Source organism: Oryx dammah, unplaced genomic scaffold, assembly GCF_014754425.2.
Source record: "Oryx dammah isolate SB20612 unplaced genomic scaffold, SCBI_Odam_1.1 HiC_scaffold_28, whole genome shotgun sequence".
NCBI lineage: Eukaryota > Metazoa > Chordata > Mammalia > Artiodactyla > Bovidae > Oryx > Oryx dammah.
Genome location: NW_024070212.1, coordinates 44311105 through 44335015, shown reverse-complemented (window position 1 = coordinate 44335015; position 23911 = coordinate 44311105). Strand labels below are relative to the sequence as shown.

Below are 23911 nucleotides of genomic sequence, written 5' to 3'. Positions count from 1 at the left end.
TAAATCAACATGAAGTTTTTTCTTTCACCAGAGCTGAGATTCAGTTATCAGCTGTTCATATTTTGTAAATCACTGACACAGGAAGTCTTGGATTGAAGCTGTCATGTGGAATTTTATAGATCATGGTGAGTGTGCATGCATGCTAAGTCACTTCAGTCATGTCTGACTCTGTGCTACGCTGTGGACTTTTGCTCTCCAGGTTCCTCTGTCCATGAGATTCTCTAGGCAAGAATAATGGAGTGAGTTGCCATGCCCTTCTCCAGGAGATCTTCCAGACCCAGAGACTGAACCTGTGTCTCCTGAACTGGCAGGTGAGTTCTTTACCACTAGCGCCACCTGGGAAGTCCAGATGATGACATCACAAGCTATTTCTGAAGTTTTAGGTAGTACATGCCCTATGGCCGGCAGTGTGTGAGGTTTCTCACTATAATAGCGTGGTCTCCTTATGCTTTTATTTCTGTAGGTTAAGTTCTCTTTTTAATCATCCCTTTTATGAAAATAAATTCTGATTATTACCAGGCTGCATATATCTAAACTAGAAAAAAGTCCATAAAGTGGGTGAGCAAGTCTCTGGAAGTAACTGATTAGAGTGGTAGGAAAGAGAAAAGATTAGAAAAATTCTGTAGAACCAAGAAACAAGTAATATTTATTTTTACTTTTGGAAAAAAAAGATGAAATTTCAAGAAAGAGAAACAAACATGTTCCTCTTGACAAATTCCCAGTTATTCCATGTATCTGACATAATTTATTCTGCCATAAAATTGGACACCCTAGTTTTTGTTTTTGTGCCCATAATGGGATGTCTATTAAGATAGAATATTAAAGATTTATTTATTCACTTCTTTTCCCACTTACTGTTTTGGGGGCCAGGCCTTTGTTAATGCGATTCTAACCAGTATGTTGACTAGTCTTTTCAGGAAATGTAAAAACGTCCCACAGAAGAGGTTGTGAGTGTGTCTAGTCTCATTCTTTCCCTACCCGATGAAGAAAGGTAGATTCTCAGTTGACAAGTGAGGTTGAGAAAGTTGAATGTGTAAGGCTTCTAACCGGGAATTATCTGGGCTACAACAAAATGAAAACACTGAGACAAAAAGTAGCTTGCTCAATGTTACGATGAAGCCATGGACCCATCTCTCAGCACTCCATCCACGAGTGGTGGTTCCATCTTTGCAGTACATCAGAATCACCTTAGAGGACCTGATAAAACCCTGCACAGGCTTACCCCTAGTTCTGTAGGACTGAATGAGGCCTGAGAATTTGCATTTCTAACAAATTGCTAGGTGATGCTTTGCTGCTGTTCCAGAAGTGACACTTTGTGAACCATGTCATTTTAGACTATTGATCTATACCATGAATTGTCAGTGAAATTAGTATCACCCATAGGGAGTGAAATTTTTTTTCCTCAGAGAAGAAAAATTCTTACATAACATAATAGCATAGAGTCGTGGCATATAAACAGATATACAGAATATTTATGGTGTGAAAATTTAAATGTCATAAAAATCTAAAAACATCTAAAGCAACTCCTTCAAGGGATGATTTTTTTTTTTTTGAAAAACACATTATTATATATTGGAATGAAGTTATTTCAATCTATGTCTTAATTAAGATATTTTTTGAAAACTGGTTTTGAAGTCTTGAAAACAGCTTCATAAACTATTGTCGCACAATAGTTTTCCTTTTCATTATAAAATTAAGAGATTAACAATAGCAAAAACAATAAATAAGTGGGTATTGTGGGTGGTAAATATACAAGCCAGGGCTCTCAAACTGCTCATGGTTTAGAAGGGAGAGAGAAGTAAGTGGAATTGAATCAGTTTGAAACCTACTTCCACTGCTTATTTGGGATAGTTGCTGAATCGCTTTGACCTTACATATAAAAAGGGGATAACAATACCTAGCTACATTAATTGGTATGTGGTGTTGCTTAAGGCAATTCAGAAATGTAAAATACCTGAAGCAAACTTAATTGTAGAAGGTGAAATAAATGCAATTTATTTGAAGTTGTCTTTTTCTGAATTCACTTTTCCTCCAAATCGTTCTTCAACCTATTCAGTAACACCTAGCAGTAAGATTATGACTCTAACATAAAGGTAACTCAACAGCAAAGGTAAGGAATAAAAAAAAAAAAAAAAAGGAAAAGCCAAAAAAACTTATACTCCTCTTTAACTTTCTACAAAACGAAAACGAAAAAAAAAATGTGTGATGTCTGGAAAGCAAAATATTCCTTAAATACTTCAAATTACGAAATAAATATAGTTCCATATAATGCTACGCTTTCTGTATCACTTTAGTTACCTTTGCATAAGGGAGTGTCTTATAGCTCACCAATATAAACCAGTTTGTTGTGTTTCAAAAAATGTCAAGTGATGCTAATTTTAATGATAATGGCTAACTTGACTGGAGAACAGTGCCAAATTTTTATGGTTTGAATAAGTCAATACATGATGTGTATTTATAATAGTACTCTTTTCTGTGGAGGGCAAAAATAAAATCCTGAACTAAGGCTCCACATATTGGGAGCATGTCTCAGACTCATTTAGGATGTGTTTTACTCCTTTCTACTCTTCTCTATGAATACTTAAATAGTATAAATTATTATATGTAGATAATCTTATATACTTTTTACCAAATTTGGCATATAACTTAGAATGAGTTATTGAACACTGCAAACAAATCAAAACTTTTAAGAATTTACAATCAGATTAAGGTGGAATAAGATTTAGTGGTACTCTTGCATGGCTTCTGAGTAAAACTTATAGTCTTAAAACTATGTAGAATTATGAACAGGAAGAAACTGTATTTTAATATGTCCTCAACTCACATAATAACTTTTCAAATGCACCAGGGTTTATAACTTGTATTCAAATATTCAGTATTTGTGCCAGCTATCTGACTGTGCACAGAAGTCAGAAGGTATACACACTGGCCGCCAAACAGACTATTCCAAAATTCTGCTTTTGAAACTTACAATGTTATTTAGTCTCTCAAACATTTAAGATTTGAGCAGCAGACATAAATCACACTCTGTCCTGCTATTTTGCTATTCAGTTCAGTCGCTCAGTCGTGTCTGTCTTTGTGACCCCATGAACCACAGCACACCAGGCCTCCCTGTCCATCACCAACTCCCGGAGTCCATCCAAACCCATGTCCATTGAGTCAGTGATGCCATCTAACCATCTCATCCTCTGTCATCCCCTTTTCCTCCTGCCCTCAATCTTTCCCAGCATCAGGGTCTTTCCCAATGAGTCTGCTCTTCACATCAGGTGGCCAAAGTATTAGAGTTTCAGCTTCAACATCAGTCCTTCCAATGGACACCTAGGACTGATCTCCTTTAGGATGGACTGGTTAGATCTCCTTGCAGTCCAAGGGACTCTCAAGAATCTTTTCCAACACCACAGTTCAAAAGCATCAATTCATCTGTGCTCAGCTTTCTTTATAGTCCAACTCTCACATCCATACATGACCACTGGAAAAACCTTAACTAGACGGACCTATTAGATACCTAGATTTTCCATTTTACATAAAAGAGAATAACTTTTAAAGAAAAGATAGAAAGACATGACTTGAACATATATAATTATTTGGAAAGTACTGATATTATATTGAAAAAAGAACTGAGATAATAAGATTTACTGTAGTCAATAGGGAAGTATTAGGAAAATGAGAAATTCAAAGTAAGTGAAGCCATATGTTAAGTGAAATATCCTATGACTTATTTGTGGAAAACAAAGGAATTTACTTCCATTACTATGAAATCTATCTGAAAATACAAAAGTAATAATAAATACTTATATTTATTTTTAAGTTCTTATGACATAATTCATTTTTTAAGTGCTTAACCCATAATTCATTTTAATTTTCACAAAGGAGATATAACATCTATATATTAGTTGTTTATTTTAAGTATTTAGCTTCAAAATTTTCTCTCTGTTGCAGCTCAAAAAGCCAAAAACACAGTGGGTACCATCATGATTTACAGATTGATCACACAGCCTCAGTGATTCTCCTGCTTGCTGTCCTCACAAACAAACAATTGTGGGAAGAAATATTATTTCCTTCCTACAGAAGAGAAACTGATGCTCAGAGAAACCAAAGGAATATTAAGAAATGACAAAGTTTACCTAAAAATTATGCTATGGCTAAATCAAAGCCCTGTGGTATTCAATTTTATTCAAAGTCAGAAATTCTAGTATATTTGAAAGAATGAGACTTTGTATAGCTACAGTTGTTGAATTTCAAAACAAGGCTAATTGGAACAGGAAAGAAAGGATCTAGCCAAAGGCAAATTAAAGATAAGGGTTTGGTTAGATAAAGGCTGTCCTCAGTGGAAAGAGGAAATCCAAGCTTCCTGATCTAAGTAAGTTTAGAGGTATAATCACAAAATACAGGAACCAGGTGATGGACTTATGAACTCAATATTGTAGATTAGTTAATGGAGACTCCTTGAATACAAAGGAAGGGTAAGTTTAGAACAAAGAAGTACTACTTCATAAAGCAAACAGTAGAGACATAGAACACACTATCTAAAGATATAAAGATAGAAAATTAAAATAGAATTTAAATGTATTTATTTGTTAGACAATAAACTGGTACAAAGAGAATATCTTAATTAACTTTCTATCTCCAATATCCAGCTGTGACATTCAAATATTTAAGAAATGATGAGTACAAGAAAATGAACATTTGGACAGATGCCTGGCAAATCAGGATATATTCTAGCCAATATGCCACATGAAAGGTTATCAGGTAGATTTCAGCCCTATCAGTATCTAATAAAATGGCTGGCACACTGTTGACACTGAATAACATTTTGTTTACCACAATGAATGACTAATATGAAAACCCCGAAGATATTCAAGCTAACCAAATGACAACTGACTAGTAGTAAATGGAGTCGACAATTACTAAACATTCATCTTAAAGCAAGGAACACTTAACATTTAGAAGACATGCTACCTGACCAGAGCATCCTATACTGTGAGTCTGAAATTAAAAAGCAGATGGTACTCCTTGTCAGTGGTCAGTTTCAGTGCCATATGTTTCCGATGGACCAGAGTGACCAATGGTCTAACTTCATGAAGTAGGTCTTAACATTTTGTTGTTCAAATGAATCAGGCTCCTGTGCCAATAACTGGTTCACAGATGTCAGTGTTAGTGCCTTCTAATACCTAATGTTTGCTTATGATCACTGTGTGTGTGCTCCATCACTCAGTCATGTCCGACTCTTCACAGCCCTGTGGACGGTAGCCCACCAGGCTCCTCATCCACGGAATTTTTCAGGCAAGCATACTGGAGTGGGTTGCCGTTTCCTTCTCTAGGGGATCTTCCCGACCCAGGGATCGAACCTGTATCTCCTGCATCTCTTGCCCTGCAGGTGGATTCTTTAGCACTGAGCCATCAGGGAAGCCCCAGTGATCATTAATGATCAACAATTCAGTGAGTTGAGTATATGGACATTTCTGTTCATGACACACATATTTATTTATTTACTTGTTTGATAAGCCTGTTCCCATGAGGAACAACTGGTACACCAAGCAAATATACACATGTCTCTTGTCTTTTTCTCCACCAATAAATATTCGAGGGAATTAGATACAAAAGCATCCATAAGTTTCCATTTTTGAAGTTCAATAAGTCACTACTTTCTTTTCATACTGTCTGAGGGAAAAAAAATACACACACACACTTCTTAGCTTTGATTTTTACCTCCATATTCGGGGAAAATATGTGGTTGATGCAGAGTGAAATAAAAATAGAGTGCTATAGCATGCAATAAAGATCATCATTTTAATGATTAACTTTATGTAATGTGATGATTTGGTCTGATTAATATTACAGGCATCATACTGTGGAAATTATGAAACAACATAATTTACTATAATTAAAAGCATGATGTCAACTCATTTTTAGATTGCATATAGACAAAGTAAGCATAGGTTATAAACCATAATGAGCAGAACTCAAAACCAGCATACATTAAATTCTAATTGCCAAAGTTGGAGAAGTGATGTGAAGAAACAATATTCTTTGTAAAGATTATCTTCTAACAGCTAGACATTCAACAAGTGATCAGTTCTATCAATATATGAACATGAGGACCTCAGAGATGTTATTTCAAATCAAAATTGTTTGATAGTCTGTACTGGCCAGTGATAATCTTGGAAAATATTATTTTTTATTTCATCACTATTAAATTATTCTTACTACATAATAAGAACACTATCAATGTATTAACTTGCCAACATTTATTAAGTCCTTATTATGTACAAAAATGGTGTTAGGTGCTGTAGTTACTAAAATAATTCCAACTTTCAAAAATCTCAGAAAAAGAAACAAATATGCAATTATATTTTGTGATAACATATAAACACATTCTGTTTTAATGGCACATAAAAGGGTTATTTTAAACAGCAGTTGTGCAGGTCACAAAAGGGCTGCCTGAAAAATGTAAAATATAAACTAATCTTGAAAGATGAGCAGGAATTAGTTAGAAATTCTGGTATGAAACAGATTATCTTCCTTCCGTGAGAGAAGGTGTAGGATGGCAAGAGTTTATCTCAAGAAAGAAAGCGGCCTGGTCAAATCCCCTTGTAAGCATGCTAATGGAAACAAGCTATCAATCAGCATTTGCAAGTGGGAGAGCAGTTATCCTTGCTATGCTTTTGCCAAGGTATACTTGCTAGTCTAGGACTGCTAAGGTCAACAAAACCTGGGATTTATGCAGCATAGCTCTCTCTGAACAGTCATGTAAACCATGTGACTATCTGCGTATAAACTGGAGATGTTTTATAGTTTAAAACAACTTCGTTTTGTGTAAGTGATAGAGCTACTAATGTTACTTAGAGACTATGTTATTCTGGATAAAAGCATACCCTGATGCAACAAGATGGCAGTCTTGTACCTTTTCTTGTTTACCGCACACTTCATGTTTACTTGTATCCTTGAAATTATTAATATAGCTGGATACAAGTTATAACTCTAATTCATGTGAGTTTGACTTCACAATCCAATCTTCTGGTTGTTTTGGTTACCACAGAGACAAAGGAAGACAGAGAAAGAGATAGTAAACTCTGAACATCTACTCCTGATCACATCTCCTTTAATTTATTAAAAACAGTTTAATATATTTTGTACTTTTTGACTTATACAGACTCACAGTCTGTGGTGGAATGCAGAGCAATTGATATGCTTACCAGTCTCTGGAATATACAAGCTAACTCTGCAATTATTCTTTTCTAGGCAAAAGTTTGCTGAAACCACAAGTTGAGGTTACTTTTTTAGTACCTCCTATGGTGTTACAAGTATTTGGCATCTTTTAACTATAAGATTTTAAAATTGAAGAATCTTGAACAGAAAGAAACATTTCTCCACATGAGAGTTGTACTACACATTGGATATAGTTGCCCCTTAACTGTGCTGTGTCATGATTAAGCTACAAAAACCAGAGATGCAATGCGTGGCATAATTTAGAGGCTTAAAATGCCTTTGCATGGGTATTATGAAATACATCATTTTTAAAAGAAGAGAGTATTTTTAAACATTACTCATTTATGACTGACAAAATGTTCTTAAATCTGATGAACTTTTATTAATCCTCATCTTAGATTTTGCTACAATCAAGCTATTAGTGGGATATCTCACAAGATATTTGTTAGAATATTTGTTGGAATACAGTCAAGCTATTGTTGGAATGTCTCACTAGATTATCTTCTGTATTATGTTGGTGCCTTTGTAATACCTTCTTCAACCTTGAAATGCCTCTTCATACAAATTCTGTACAAATTAGGATCTTATATCTTGTGCAACTTGCTAATCCTCTTTGATCCTACATTTTTTACTGATTTTTAATTTTGATTTCATATATTGCTTGGTTGAATTTCTTTTTTTCTAAATTCACAGCTATCTTTTAAGAGTTTGAAGGCCAAGGAAAATTGACATTTTCAATCTACTTGCAATGCTAGGTTGATATTGTAATAAAATAAACTTTAAAATTTAGATTAATATATATTGATAAATAATTGAATGAACTATTTATTCAAAAGCTCTCAGAAGTAATTTTGAAGTACATATATATATATATATAAAATATAAATTACATATTTTAATAACTTAATATTTATTTAAAGTCTTCCTATAAGGTTTTCAATGCCCCTAAAGTACTTTATTCAACATGCTTCACTGATCTCTTGACTTGGATCAAGCCCTATTCTATACTTTCAGTCAAACTCACCTGGAATAAGCCAAACCATTAGAAGAAGATTGCACTTTGTGTGATGAGTATAAAGTAATAACTACTCTATAAGTGTCATAATATAGGAAACATAAAGAACTGTAAGGTCTCACAGGAGGGAGAGGCTAATTAGGATGGGAGCTAAGGAAGCCTTCAAAGAGAAAATGACATTTAGAACAGACCTTGAAGGATGAGTTTATCTTTTTTAAGAGAAAAAAAATCACTTTTAAAAAGAATGATAATGTTTGTTTTTTTGGTTTTGTATTAACTCATATGCGCTTTTCATTTATTTTTATCTTTTAAACTGCATGCATGACAAATATGTTTTTTAAAATCATACAAATTAGTTTTTAATATTTTCAATTTATAAAAAAGGAAAGAAGATATTGGGAAGCTGAGATGAATATTATTAATGGAAGAGGATCTTCTAAATTTCACATAAAATTTAATAGAGTAATAACAACATAAAGTTTAATAGAGTAATAACAAAATGCCATTGTTTAATACAGTTTGATAGTGAATTGACACCAGTTTAAAATGTGCACTGTTAATGAATCTGTGTGTATGTATGTGTGTATAATACATATTATATATAAAACTCCAGGAGATAGTGATGGACAGGGAAGCCTGGCATGCTGCAGTCCATGGAATCACAAACAGTTGGACATGACTTACCAACTGAACAACCACAGCATCAATACGTATGTGGGAAAGCTGGTAAACATTTTTAAAAGGTATATTGTTTTTAGCTCTACAGATATTCCTAAATAAACATGATGCAGCCATCCCTTGGGATTTTTGAAAATAAGTAAGCATTTAGAATATATATAATCTTGAATGGGCACAAGCGTTTTTTGGCTTCTGGCCTATTTGCAGTCCTTGTTTTTCACTTACCATCTAAATTATCACATGTAGTGTAGAATTCTGACAGTCTCACCTGTCAGCTTCTTCGATATCCATGTCTTGATTGCAGCAGATTTTACCTCACCAACTGACTGGGGACACATTAATTGCAACTTGTTTCAAGTGTAGTATTTATAGATATTGCCAAAATTTTCAATACAGACTTCCTGTCATTTCATGAAGAGATAAAGCCTTTCTGTCCACATTCTGTATCATTCGCATAACTTTCCTAAATGTTCAAAATACACAACTTGGGGAATAGAAGAAATTTTAGAAGCACATAGTTTTAACACTGATTTTATAGATGGGCGTATCAGACTAAAATATAGAACCTAGACCCAAGTACTTCAACTTTGGGTTAATTCCTTTTGTGACTATTCCATTCTCTGAAATTTCAGTCTTTTCGAAAAGGTAAACACATACAGATCCTTGGAATGTCATTCCCACATCATCATAAATTATTAAAGACATACTTAATATCTTAGTAGCAGGAAAGTCCTAACAACCATTAGTTGACTTTGTGTGCCTGGGGACAATTGTGCATGTTTGTTTGTTTGCAGGCATCTTCATATCACTAACCTAGCTAGTGGGTCTCTGATTACTTTCCATGGAGATCACCAGCTCAAATGGTGTGCCGGTGCCAACTATTGAAGAGCTGCTGTAAGCATCACCCTTAACTAAGTAAAATTAATTTTGCCAGCTTATAAAGGTTATTTTCTAAAAATAGTCCCAGAGTCATATTTCTTAAAACTAAATAAAAACTAGAACGCATTAGCTACTGGTAAGAAAAGGTATATTTAGCTAGTAATATTTAGATGATGAAAGAAAATATGGATGATGAAAGAAAATAGCTTCAACATGATCATTTGACCTTAAAAATACTTCAGAGGAGACCTGCAGATCATGCCACATTAATGATCTAAAATGGGGAATGCTATGTGGTACCAGAAGGATTCAATTAAAAGATATATATTTTTCACATAAAATGCATCTTTTTCAGAGTTGTAGTAACAGATGAAGACATTTTTGACTAACAGACCAGTCAATCTGCTTCTTTTATTTTACTATTAAAAATAATAAAGCAGCATTATCAAAATAGCTGACCTTCTGTGTAGCTAAAATACATGAAAACAGGCATTGTCAAAGTTAAATCAGTTATTATTCTGGCAAATGAACAGGTGGAATAAAATAGTGAGCCTAAATAAAACATCATAGAGGTAATGTATATTGGGAATCTGCCGCATGATGCAGGGAACCCAAAGCTGGTGCTCTGTGACAACATAAAGGGGTGGGAGGGGGAGGCAGGTGGGAGGGAGGTTTAAGAGCAAGTGGGCATGGGTATGCCTATGGATGATTCGTATTGATATTGGCAGAAACCATCACAAAACTGCAAAATTATACTCCAACTAAAAATAATATAAAATATTAAAAAATATCACAGAGGACTTCGCGGGGGACCACTCGTAAAGAATCCTCCTGCCAATGCATGGGACACAAGTTCAACCCCTGGTCCAGAAAGATCCCACATGCACAGGATGCTAAACCCATGCACAACAACTACTGAGCCCACACTCCCTAGAGTCCATGCTTCACGAGAGAAGCCACCACAATGGGAAGCCCATGCACCACAACAAGAGAGTTGGCCCAGCTTGCCAGGATGAGAGAAAGCCCACATACAGCAACAAAAACTCAGTGCAGCCAAAAATTAAAACAACAGAATTAAAGATCTATCGTGTTTTGCTGCTATTGGGAAACTGAATATGTTTTTTGGTATGTTCTCTGTGTGTGGGACTATGCTATTAAAATAATTTTGTACTGCATTCTTCTCAGTAATAATTAATAAGAACTACAAAGTCCTTCCTCAACCTTATCCATTAAATTTATCAACTCAAGAGGGTCTGTTGAGTCCTGACCTTCATGCTTCCTTTTAGGGATTCCCAACAGCCTAAAGCATTTCTGCAGTTCTATCTGATCTGTCAACAGCTTTTAATACTAGCATTTTGGGGGATTCTGTTATCCTGTGAAATTTAATCTCACCTATTTAAGCTTGCAGAAAGTTCTGGAGGGAATTATTAACAGATTTTCCCTCATCTTCTTAGAGGGTAGTGCTGAATGATTGGTTGGTTTCCCTAAGGACCCTTGGCTGCGAAGTGCTAGTTTTTCAGTAGCATCCTATTTAGCATGTGTGTGAGGCCACAGGGGAGACTGAAAGACATTTGGAATCAGAATTACATCAATATGCTGATGATGCCTCCACATCTTTGTTTCATCAAACCTTATATTCTGTAGCATTAATGCTTCCTTAACTAAGATGGAAAATGCCCCCAAACAGCACACTGCTTATGGCTCTAATTAGACAGTGGGAAACTAGATCGATGATACATTAGAGCAGTGGATCAGCAGCCTCAGCATCACTAGGGAACTTGTTAAAAATGCAAATTCTCAGGCCCACCCCACCCCTACCAAATCAGAAACTGGGACGGGGCCCCAGTAAGCTGTGTTGAATAAGCCCCTCCAGGTTATTTTGATGCACACTAAAGTATGAAAACCTCTGATTAGTTAAGTGGGATGTGCTTGTCACTACAGCCTCTATTGGGTAGTGATTCTTAACTTAGTAGATTAAAACATTTCTGGATCTAATTATATGGTTCTTTGTTATTAACCATGTAAAAATTCCTTGTTAAATCTAACTGGCCTATGTAGTAATTTATATTTGCCACTAAATAGTCAGAAAACTTTATATTATTCTCTAGTTCCCTCCTCTTTCAAAAATCACTTAAGGATTAGACCACAGCTTTGGATATATACATGCTGACATGCCTGACAGTAAGGCCTTTTACCAACAGACAAATTATGTTATTTTCAAATTCCATCCAAGAGTCAAAGCCCAATAAACAATATACATATTTGAGAAAAGCTCTAAATGTCAATCTTCATTGACTTCAGAGAAACCAAGTGTGATTGCAGTTTGTGTATATTTGGGGTAGAAAGCATATGAGAAATAGAAGAAATACAAAGAAATTAGATTTGGTATTACATTCTTCATATAGGTTAAAAATTTGTCTCAGGATATTCTCTCCAAATCCGTTATCTTAAAGTAGATACATGATATTGACTTAGCAGCTTCATAAGCATTACCACTACCATGTCCTGGGCCTCTTTGATGTATGCAAAATTAAATAATGTCAAGAGGTATTAACTCGCCATCTCTACAAATACTGAAAGTCCTCAGTCTGAAAAATGCATATTCACGGGCCAGTGATCCAACCCTAAAATCCATGCACCTTCTGTTGCTGTATTATTCCTTCTCTAACACTGAAAACTTTTGCCTAGAATTCACAAAAGAAACTTCAAATGCCTTCTGCTGTTACAACTAAGCTAACTTGGTAAGTGTAGCCTTTTTAATGCTACAAGCCCTGGATGCTTATTTTCTCCAGAAAACATTCATTCCACAATTATTTATTGAACATTTTTCATGTGACATTCATTGGGCTAGGCAGGGGAATAAAAAAAATGATGACATAGCATCATTCTCATAGAGCTCACAGCCCAGGGGTTTTAAGACAGTGTAAATGTTTTCATTTCTTGTAAACTATTAACAAACATCCAAACATTTGTTCTTCTAGTTTTAATTAAGCCCTAGATCTGGTTGAGTCTACTAAGTTCTACTGCAGGCAATAAAACAAGTTATCCCACCAACCCATTGCTTCCTCCCAATACTTTTGTTATGGGAAGCACACTGATTGAAACCGCCCACCCTGGCCAGGTACCATAGTAACCATTTGCATGAGTTGTTTTGTAACAGGAGATCCTGATAAGGAATAGGGAACTAATAAGCCACCACCAACCGGAAGAGTTCGGGAAAAGTCTAAAGGAGACACTGCGTGTCTGTCCATCTCCCAGAATCCCTCTCGCTAGCATCCATCTTGGCTGAGTGATGCGAGCACCACCAGGAAAGACTGAATTAGAATGACTGGTCAAAGACCACCCAGAAACTAACCCATCACCATAAAACCCAACATTGCGAGCCACGTGGCAGAGCAGTTCTCCTGGGTTTCCTTACCCTACTGCTCTCCACCCGGGTGCTCTTTCTCAATAAAATCTCTTGTTTTGTCAGCACATGTGTCTCCTCGGACAATTCATTTCTGAATATTAGACAAGAGCCCAGTTTCAGGCCCTGGAAGGGGTCCCCCTTCCTGCAACACTTTGATGACCATAGTTCATCCCACCACAGCTTAACCTTCTGACTGAGCAATGCCTGGAGTTTGATCCTTTCCTTCCTATAAACCAGTCACATCAACTAATAGTCTTGTTGTTTGGTCACTAAATCGTGCCTGACTCTTTTGTGACTTCATGGACTGTTCCCACTAGGCTCCTCTGTCCATGGCATTTCCTAGGCAAGAATATGGAGTGGGTTGCCATTTCCTTCTTCAGGGAATCTTCCTAAGCCTGGGATCATACCTGCATATCCTGCATTGCAGGCAGATTCTTTACCACTGAGACACCTGGGAAGAATCTAATAGCCTACACTCACAATTAGCCCCTGAATAGCCTCCCTGCATCTAACCCAATACCCTCTTAGTTAATTATCAATAGAGCCATCCTTTTAAAATTTAACTCAGATCCTGATGTTTGTCTGCTCAAACCAGTTCAAGGGTTTTCTCTTTCCTCAGTAAGTACTGGCCTTTGGAACACTTACAAGACCTCATCACATATAGGCACATATTATCCTCTCATACTCAGTTCCAGTCACACTGACTTTTTTTTTTTTTTTTCTAGAAGTCCAAGAAACTTCCTCAATCAAGGGTGAATGCATTTGCCTTGATCTGGAACATTTTTCTCCCAGATGTCTACATTTCCTCAATGTCTTCATTTCTATGCCCAAAAGTCATAGTAATTGAAAGGCTTTCCTGGGTCACCCTGTTTAAAATGGAAATCTCATCTTCTCTTTCACCATAACCTTTCCCCAAATTCACACTTCTTACAGTCCTATTTAAATTTTTGTTCTGCATTGCATTAACCACTGTTCAACATATACTTGTGTGACAATCTGCTTGCTTGCTTGCTTATCTTTCCTTACCAGGTATGAGCTCCATGAGGACAAGATAATCTATCTAATATGTTCACTGCTGTATTCCAGTTGCCTAAAACAGTGCTTGATACACAAAAGATGCTCAATAAACTTTAAGCTGATTAAACAAACAAGCAAACAAAACTTCTACGCTGTCAAGTAATTAATTATCTGGTCTCATTGTGTTTGTGTGTGTGAGTGTTTTCTACTTATGTAGAAGAAACAGCCACCACTCATTTCTAGTGACCCTTGCCAATGGAAGATGACTATAATATAAAGTATGAAGTAAACTGACATTGCCATTCAGGGGTGTCTTCCCTTCCAAATTTCAAGGTGCTTTAGATTTAGAAAAATAAGATGTAAAGTACTTAGTTCAAAATTGTTCAAGTACTTATTATTTGCTGAGGTCCTATGCTATACATGCGGATATAAAGATGAATAATATTACCTCCTGTCTTCTCTCATCTTAAGCAAGTCACTTTATTCCAGTATGACTATTTTCCCTGTATTTGGACCAATGTAAGACTGCACTTCTTTTTTTCTTTTTTGCTCAGTTGTGTCCGACTCTCTGTGACCCTGTGGACTATACAGTCCATGGAATTCTCCAGGCCAGAATACTAGAGTGGGTAGCCTTTCCCTTCTTCAGGGGATCTTCCCAACACAAGGACTGAACCCAGGTCTCCCTCACTGCACTAATTCATGCTTAAAATAGTGCTCCAGAAAAAACTCCTAGGATTACAAGACTATCTCCACCGTAGATTTGGGGGGAAAGTCTGAAAAAGAGTGGATGGAGAAAAGCCCTGGAGAATAAACTTGACATTTTAAACTCAGTCATGAACCTATGGTGACTCTGATATTTCAGTGAGATTAATCTGTAGTTAGCCTACATGTGACAAATTACCTATTGACTACAGTTATAATTTTTGTCTAGTATGAAGACTCCAAATATGTTCAGGAATTCTAAAGCAAATCAAATTCATAATACTGATTTGTATAAAAGGAGTAATTTATCTCTCTATAAATACATTTGGTTCCTGTTCTCAGAACTAATATCCTTTATAAGGTATTATCTTTCTTAACATTAAAATTTGAGAACTCTACGGTACATGTACCCAGCTGATGTCTCAATCAAGATTAGTCACCAGTCACCTGTAAGAATGATATGATTTTAAATCTGTCATTTTTAGTAGTTAACTAATTATTAATTCTAAATAATGCTTACATTAGAGCTTTTTTAAAAAATAAACAGCAATCCCCTTGTTCTATTGGCTTCATAGCATAATGAATTGACTATGACATATATATATATATATGTGTATATATATGTATATATATATATTTGAATGTAGGTTGTAAATTTGGTTTATGGAAAATTTTGAATGTCTCTAATTACCACATTCTCCTAATATCCATGCATTTTGGGAAGAGTATCTATTGTTAGGATATGGAAGACTTAGCACATTCCACTGTTACTAGTTAAATACAACATCTTTCAATGATATTAACACAGAATAAGAAGCACTTGTGAAATGACAAAGATAAATTCATTTTATACAAATCAGTGTTATAAAATAATTTTCTTTTCCTTTGAATGTCTGTACTAAAAAAAGCAACTATGGGTAACTCAGAAATTTTAAAATTTGCACTTCACAATCTGAAGAACATTCTAGTGATTTAAACTAAGAGCCTGCACATTAACAGTTATATCTTCTAAAATCTGTTGCATTACGACTCCATATTTTCTGACTTTTTTTTTTACCTCCTCAGGGACAGCTCTTATATTAACAAAGCCTTTTCTGAAGACGATGAACACTCGGCGGGCTCCACAACGTAAAGCGGATGTTGCACAGTCGAAAGCTGTGTCTCCAGCTCCGAGTACAATCACGGCTCCCCGTATCGACAGCAATGGAGAGTGACAGGCACACATTCCTGAATGATGAAAGGAAAACCCCATTTTCAAGTAGAGAAACCATTTCTGCATGACAGCTCAAAAGATACTTGTACTCAAAGCAGTGTAAAATTGCATCTTGCAGTTTTCCAGGATGGAGTGTCACTATCAAATTATTCTGCTTCATTGAAAGACAGTTTTATTCCCACTTTAAAAATATGCTCATATATGTAATTTCATAGTCAATACCTTTAACTTCTTTTTTTCTTTCTTTCTAGAAGGATATCTATAACACATTTTGAAGAGTTTGAGTCTTAAGAAGCTGGAATCAACCAATTAAAACTCTCTTTGTCAAAGTTGTGATGTGTATTTTTAACTTACTGCCATTAAGGTTTTTTTTTTTTTTTAGAAGGAAAAGAGTGATCCTTGTGATCTGGGTTAATAATCTGTAGTATTTCATTACAACATTTTATTTAGATATCATAAGATTTCTAATGTATAGCCCTGCTGTAATTATATTTGGTAAATTTTGAAAATTAACATGCTGAGTATGTTCCCTTTATGTAACTGAAGAATTTATAAGAATTATTTTCTTCAAATAGTTAAAACAAAACTTTTTCCCTTTGTTTTTAAAATTTTTTTGCTTTTCCCTGGTTTTGTTTGTAAAATTGAACAATAAAAAATATTAATCTCCAAGTGAGCATTTTTCAACAGCATTTATATAAAGATTCAATGTCCACATGAAGATTCTTTTAAAAAGTGAAAGACAGGTGTTTGCTACATATTAGGTAGCATTGTATTATTGGATTAAATAAAATTGCTGACAAGATAAATTACTATAATTTTTGAAATGGTACCACAGATAACTTAGTGTTATCATTTTGCTTGAAAGTTTCTGTTTGGGGTTACATAATTAGCCCTCTGTAACTCTCAAATACATACTATGTGTACTAAGATATTCTTGCTTCCCTAGCAAGCATCATGTTCTCTTGGAAGAAAAAGATGAAGATAGTACACAACTTTAGCTGTAAAATTCTGCAGATTGATCTAAGCGAGGCAGTTTCTTATATTTTTCAATTTTAGGAGAATAAATGTAAGTTCTTATGTTTTTGGTAGGTAATTATATGTTAGAACAGCTTAAAGTTCAGAATTCTTTAAAAGTATATATTTAAGGAGTTTGGCTATTGGTTTTTAGGGAATACCCTGTAGTTTCTTTCTCACTAAGATGATGACTCCAGCCCAGTCACAGCAGAAGACAAGCATAGCTTCAGGTTCGTCTTCCTGTGGTATGTGAAGTGATAGCTCACAGAGACTAGGTATTAGGGTATTCATCAAAATGTTTTACTCTAATTTCATAAAACTGTGGTTTAAGAAGGGACTGAATCTTTCTGCTTGTGTGGATACAAATAAAAGAAGACACGATCACTTGCCCCATTTTAAAACAAACAAACAAAAATAGTTCCCAAGTGAAGTTGCTGCAGTTTCTTGTAAGAACACCTTCTGATGTAATTGTTAAGACACTCTTATTTTGAAGCAACTTTTCATAATGCAATTTAGACCTGTATATAATACAGTGAAAAATCCTTCTGATGATGTTTGATTAGGAGGATGGACAATTACATGATTCTGGCTAACAATCATATCAGATTTTTTTTTTTTTAACTTTGCTATTATGAAAAGATGAACAGGAGATCTGGAAATTTTCCCACTGAGCCTGGATTTAACATAATTGTATAATACATATAACAACACAGGCAATATTAGAAACAGAAGACAATTGGTGATACCTGGTTTACTGCTTTTGGCTACAAGAGGCAGAAAGTCTTTGGAAGTGTAAAACCCCTGGTCCTGTGTCAGGCCTTGGAAGATATGATCCTTCTTGGGTTCTGGCAAACCTAAGTAATACAAATTTATAAAATATTATTAGCAGGAGCAGTGACTTTTCTTACAGACCATTAGAAAGAAAGTAGAAAGCTACAGTCATTAGAATGATGTGGTTCTATAAGAAAAAAAAATATAAGCAAATTAACATAAAAGTGTACATAACACAATGTAACAGACCTCAGAGTGTACGTTTGATACATAATTTTTGTACTTGATAAATGACTTGTACTTTTGATGTATATGTAAAGAATACATCATAAATCACAGATTTATATACACATACAAACATGGATGCACACATATAGTGTTAAGAGGGAAATCAGCTTATATTCTTTCCTCACAACATAAATAAAAATAATATTTCTGAGTATTAAAGTGCTAAGTATAAAAAATTCATCACAAAAACTAAATGAAAATATGGATTTGTATTTATCTGGTTCCTGAATATGGAAGCTAACTATAAGGGGAAAAAAAGACTAAAAGACTTCAAAGGAAAACAGAGTTTTACCACAAAAATTCAACTACTTCTACATTTCAAAATATACACAAATTAAATAGTAAATGATTAACTAGAAGACTATTCTGACAAATAAAATGTCTTTTCTATATAAAGACGTTTCTCAATTTTAATAAGAAACATATTAATTCTCAATAGAAGAATAAACAAAGGATAATAAAAATGGGATAAAAAAATACAGCTTATAAGCACCAAAAATCTTAAACCCTTTAGTAATATAAGAACTGTCAGTTAAAACAATAAGATATGATTTTTCTTCTATTAAAAAGTAAAAGATTTAAGAAAACTACACCATATGGCAAGGTTAAAAATGGGATTCGTTATGCTCCTTTGATAGAAATTTAGTAGAAACTGGTGCTCAGCTTCTAAAAAAAGCTTTGAATCTATCATAAGAAAACACTAAGACATGCAAATAAAGGTTTAATGTACAAAAATGGTAATTGAAAAAAAAAAAAGAAGAAGAAAGAGAGAGACAAAGAAAGGATAGTGGAATACAAAAATGCCAACCAAATGAATAATACAGTTTTATTTTAAGAAAAGAAAAAGATTATAGAACAAAATGTTATTAAAACAAACATTTGAAAAATACGGTAACAGATTGCAGTAAAAAAAAAACAATTTAAAATAAACCAGCAGGACACAAAGCATTGTATATTCAAGTTTTGTAACCTGAATAGTGATCATTTCTGGGAGTGGGAGTAAAGATATTCCATTGTTTTTTTTTTTTTTTTCCTTATTTGCCAAATGGTCTGTAATATTCATGTATCAACTAATTAGGAAATAATTGCCAACAGTTTGAAAAGAATATGAATAGGCAGCTAAAATGTTTTCAAACTACAATTGAAACAAATCTGATAGCTTTCACTCCACTACAGGAAAGCTTTTCATCTCAATTCTATAAGGAAGAAATTTAAATTTAATGTTATTTACTATCTAAAATTCAGTCGACCAATAGGCCATTCCAGAGAAGCAGAAGTTTATTTCAGAGTTAAATGAAGGGCAATGGTAGTTGTTGGTGGACACAAAGAGCAAAAAGCATGGTGCAAGGGATGAGTTTTGTTGTATGAGATAAGGTAGATACTATATTTGACCTGAAAACTGAATGGGCCTTGTGGATTGAGTTTGTAGCCAGCAATAAACCTCTCCTGTCCCTTCAAATTAAATCAAACATTTTTTCTTCCCTGTCCATCACCTCCTCCATTTACTCCCCAAAAACATTTGCCTTTTGTATTTAGATTATTCTAAAAACATTATTTTAAGTCATTTTAATTATTTAAGAAAGTTAGACAAACCATTTGTCTACTTCTTTGTCTTACTTCTCTATAAATGAAAGGAAGATAAGTTTATTTCTTCATTTGCTGACATTGATGAATATACTTTAGTCTATTTGTAACATGGCAACTATTACATAAATGTGTGGTTATTAATGTAATTATTTTAGAAAGATTGAGATGGGGTGGATACAGTTACATAAATAAGAGGTGACTAAGTACTTGAAGATCCTAATGACAAAATTTTTCTCAAAAGTTATTAAGATGATTGTAGTTTAAGCTGCATCTGATTAGTCAAAGGAACATAAATCATTTTATATACATATATATAAATAGACATATATATTTAAATAATGACCTGTCACCCCTCTTATATTACTATACCACAGAGATTGTGTATGTTCTATGATACTCATTTTCTCATTTTCCTGTTAAAAACCAATAAACAACAAGGAAAATAATGTGAAGTGTTTTGCAATTTCAAGGTGATATGATAAGGAAAAATGCTTGAGGCAGATCAAAAACAAAGCACAGAGAATGTAAGTGGTGGATAAAAATTCCAGTTTCTGGTAACTAAGTCTAAGATCATTCCTTTACTAATTCCTAATCTGATCTTTTTCACTATTTGCTAGGACTAAGGCAAAATGGAGATTTACATCTGTGCTTAATTTCTACAGACCCACTGCTGAAATAACTGTTATATAAAGAAATGCAAGGCATTCTTATTAAGTGCACTACTGACCCACAGAGATGATGACTTTTTTTCTCTCCACGAGAATTATTTCATGAGAAAAAAAGCTTTGGTAAAATTTAAATTTCTCTTTTTCACTTGAATCAGACACTGACAAAAATGACTGTGTTTCCTGTTTTCACCCCACTCTGCATTTATCACTGTAATGAATTTAACATTTACTAGCTCAGATTCTCCCTGAAAATGTTCAGGAGGGCACCAGTTACATATCCTGACCTAGAGATATTGGCTTGAGGAGAGGAAAAACAAGTCAGTAACTAGACAGGGTCATTATGACTGGGTTATCTCTGCAGCCTATTCAGCCACACCCCAGGTCATGCACACTTTCAGACTCCCAAGATCCATGGAGCCCTTCTCTCCCACCTGGGTGGCAGGACCATGTATCTGAACCTCTTCTCACAGACTCTCAGGTAGTCCAGCCCAGCTGGCAGAAGTACCCTAATCCTCTGCTAACCATGATGGCTGTTGGGTGATTAGAAACAGGGTTTTGTCATCAGACTTTGACTGAGTTCGTCCTCTCCCATATTTCTGATTGTGATTTTCTATAAGTTTCTACGCTAGCTTTATGTACACCTAGCTAAGTATGCCTGTCAAAGTATTAACCAAACACTAATCTAGGTATAACTGTGAAGGCTTTATATAGATGTAGCTAATATTTATAATCACTTGATTTTAAGTAAAGGAGATTACTTCAATAACCTGGGTAGGCCTCATCCAATAAGTTCAAAGGCCTTAAGAACAAAAATGTTGTTTCCTTAAGGAAGAAGAAGTTCTGTCTGTCTGCTGACCTGACCTGTACTTTTCAGATTTGTCAGCTTCCACAACTGCATAAGCCAAATTTTTCAAATAAATTATACCACTCTTTCTATCTTATGTTTCCTAAAGTTTTTATCATTTGAGAGAGCCCTGCAATAATTCATTACTCTCTATGATCTTCTACCTCTGCATTTCTAAAACAGGAATAGTAATTATATTATCCCATATATGTGAGATTTAAAGGAATATCTACCTATCTATAAAGCATTGGAACCCAGTACATAGTGAATGCTCAATAAATATTAGCTATTAAGATAGGGTTAGCTGTGAAAAGGGAGAAGGCAATGGCATCCCACTCCAGTACTCTTGCCTGGAAAATCCCACGGACGGAGGAGCCTGGCAGGCTGCAGTCCATGGGGTCGCTAGGAGTCGGACACGTCTGAGCGACTCTACTTTCACTTTTCACTTTCATGCATTGGAGAAGGAAGTGGCAACCCACTCCAGTGTTCTTGCCTGGAGAATCCCAGGGACGGGGGAGCCTGGTGGGCTGCCGTCTCTGGGGTCGCACAGAGTCGGACATGGCTGAAGCGACTTAGTAGCAGCAGCAGCAGCAGCAGCTGTGAAAAGAAGGGAAGAGAAAAGCAAAGGAGGAAAGGAAAGATATACCCATTTGAATGCAGAGTTCCAAAGAATAGCAAGGAGAGATAAGAAAGCCTTCCTCAGCGATCAATGCAAACAAATAGAGGAAAACAATAGAATGGAAAAGACTAGAGATCTCTTCAAAGAAATTAGAGATACCGAGGGAACATTTAATGCAAAGACGGGCTCAGTAAAGGACAGAAATGGTATGGACCCAACAGAAGCAGAGTTGGACTATAAAGAAAGCTGAGTGCAGAAAAATTGATGCTTTTGAACTGTGGTCTTGGAGAAGACTCTTGAGAGTCCCTTGGACTGCAAGGAGACCCACCCAGTACATCCTAAAGGAGATCAGTCCTGGGTGTTGAGGCTGAAACTCCAATACTTTGGCAACCTGATGCGAAGAGCTGACTCATTGGAAAAGACCCTGATGCTGGGAAAGATTGAGGGCAGGAGGAGAAGGGGACAGGAAAAGAGGATGAGATGGTTGGATGGCATCACCGACTCGATGGACATGGGTTTGGATGAATTCCAGGAGTTGGCGATGGACAGGGAAGCCTGGAGTGCTGCGGTTCATGGGGACGCAAGGAATCAGGTACAATTGAGAGACTGAACTGATTATTTGGTATTTTCTATTTTTTCCAAATTCCACATCTTGTGGAAAGGAAGGAATAAAGTTTAAATCAAAGTAAAGTATTAAACTTTAGCAAATTTAAACAAAGTGCTACAAAAGAAGAAAAATGAAGCAACCTTAAGTGAAATATGAAAGATAATGAAACTTGCAAATACCCATCTATCAAAGGAAGACTTCCCTGAGAGTAGGAGGCATATTAATAAATAAAGTACATGTCTATACTAAGATGATTTCAAAATGGCACTGAAATGACTTTTTAATTCATTTTTCAGTGGGAAGCAGGCGGTTTATGGATAAAGAGAAATTGACAAAGATTTGACAAACAAAACAGCTCAGTATAATATATGTATAGTGTTCTTTGTCTTTCACTAAGGCCAGATAGTTTCTTTGTTCCCCTAGAACAGTTACTGAAGTTTTTAGTTTTTCAGCATGTATACAAAGGAACACCTTCTTAAGAAACACTGAAAGGTGATCCTTTTCCATTCTCCAAAAAGAGAAAAGACAGAAAATTTTGCTTACATGACAGAAAATCTGACTTAACATGTATTGATTACTTACATGCACTGGTGTCCGACTTATAGGCAGGTGATTTTTATATACCAACTCATTTAATTCTCCAAACAACTCTGTAAGACAACTCTTTATTATCTGCATTGCAGATATGAGAATTCTGATGAACATAAAGATTAAGTAACTCTGTGGAAGGTCATAGAAGAAGGCAGTAGCAATGCCAATTTTTAACCTGGACGATCTGACTATAGAGTGTGTATGCTTTAACTTGAAAATGCTGCCTTTGCCATATACAAGGTTATAAATTAGGCCGTGTTATAATGTGTTGCTACATAACAAGCGATACCTAAATTAATCATTCAAGTTTTGTGTTAAGATTCACTGTAAGGCTCTGGATACTTATACAACACAGAATGTTCCTCTCTAGTGGGAGAGAAAAGATTGGCTGCTTCTCTAGACTGCCTTTGTTTTGTGATTACTTTCTCTAGCATAATTCCTTTCCAAAATGTTTTCCTCCTTTAGTGTATTCCTCTTGGCTGTCTACCGGTTATTTTTCAATGATCTGATATTCTTTGAAATCTGTATCTCTGCTTTGTTTCTGAAGCATCTCCCTCTGGAACAACTAGAGGATAAACAACAGCAGGGTATACAGTAAATTATTTTTGCTCCATATTAAGTTCTATACAAATTCAATGAACATTAACATGATATTAAATACTCTGTTTCATGTTACCATCTAGTAGGTAATAGAGGAGGAATAAGTTTCAAAGGATGAGTCTTCATAGCTATTGTAGGATGTGCATGTTTATGAATTTCTCAGATTTTATATGTAATGTCTGCGTGTGTTACTGGGCCCC

At 35.2% G+C, this 23911-nt stretch overlaps 1 protein-coding gene across 1 annotated transcript in view; it reads right to left on the bottom strand.

The window, feature by feature from the left end:
* Positions 1 to 23911, bottom strand: part of DPYD (dihydropyrimidine dehydrogenase) — a 916336-nt gene that overhangs the window by 515501 nt on the left and 376924 nt on the right. Inside the window, exons 9-10 of the mRNA XM_040232247.1 lie at positions 17883 to 17990; positions 15967 to 16136 (exon numbers count right to left, since the gene is read on the bottom strand). Coding sequence (XP_040088181.1) covers positions 15967 to 16136; positions 17883 to 17990 — 278 coding nt within the window. The remainder of the gene's footprint in view (positions 1 to 15966; positions 16137 to 17882; positions 17991 to 23911) is intronic.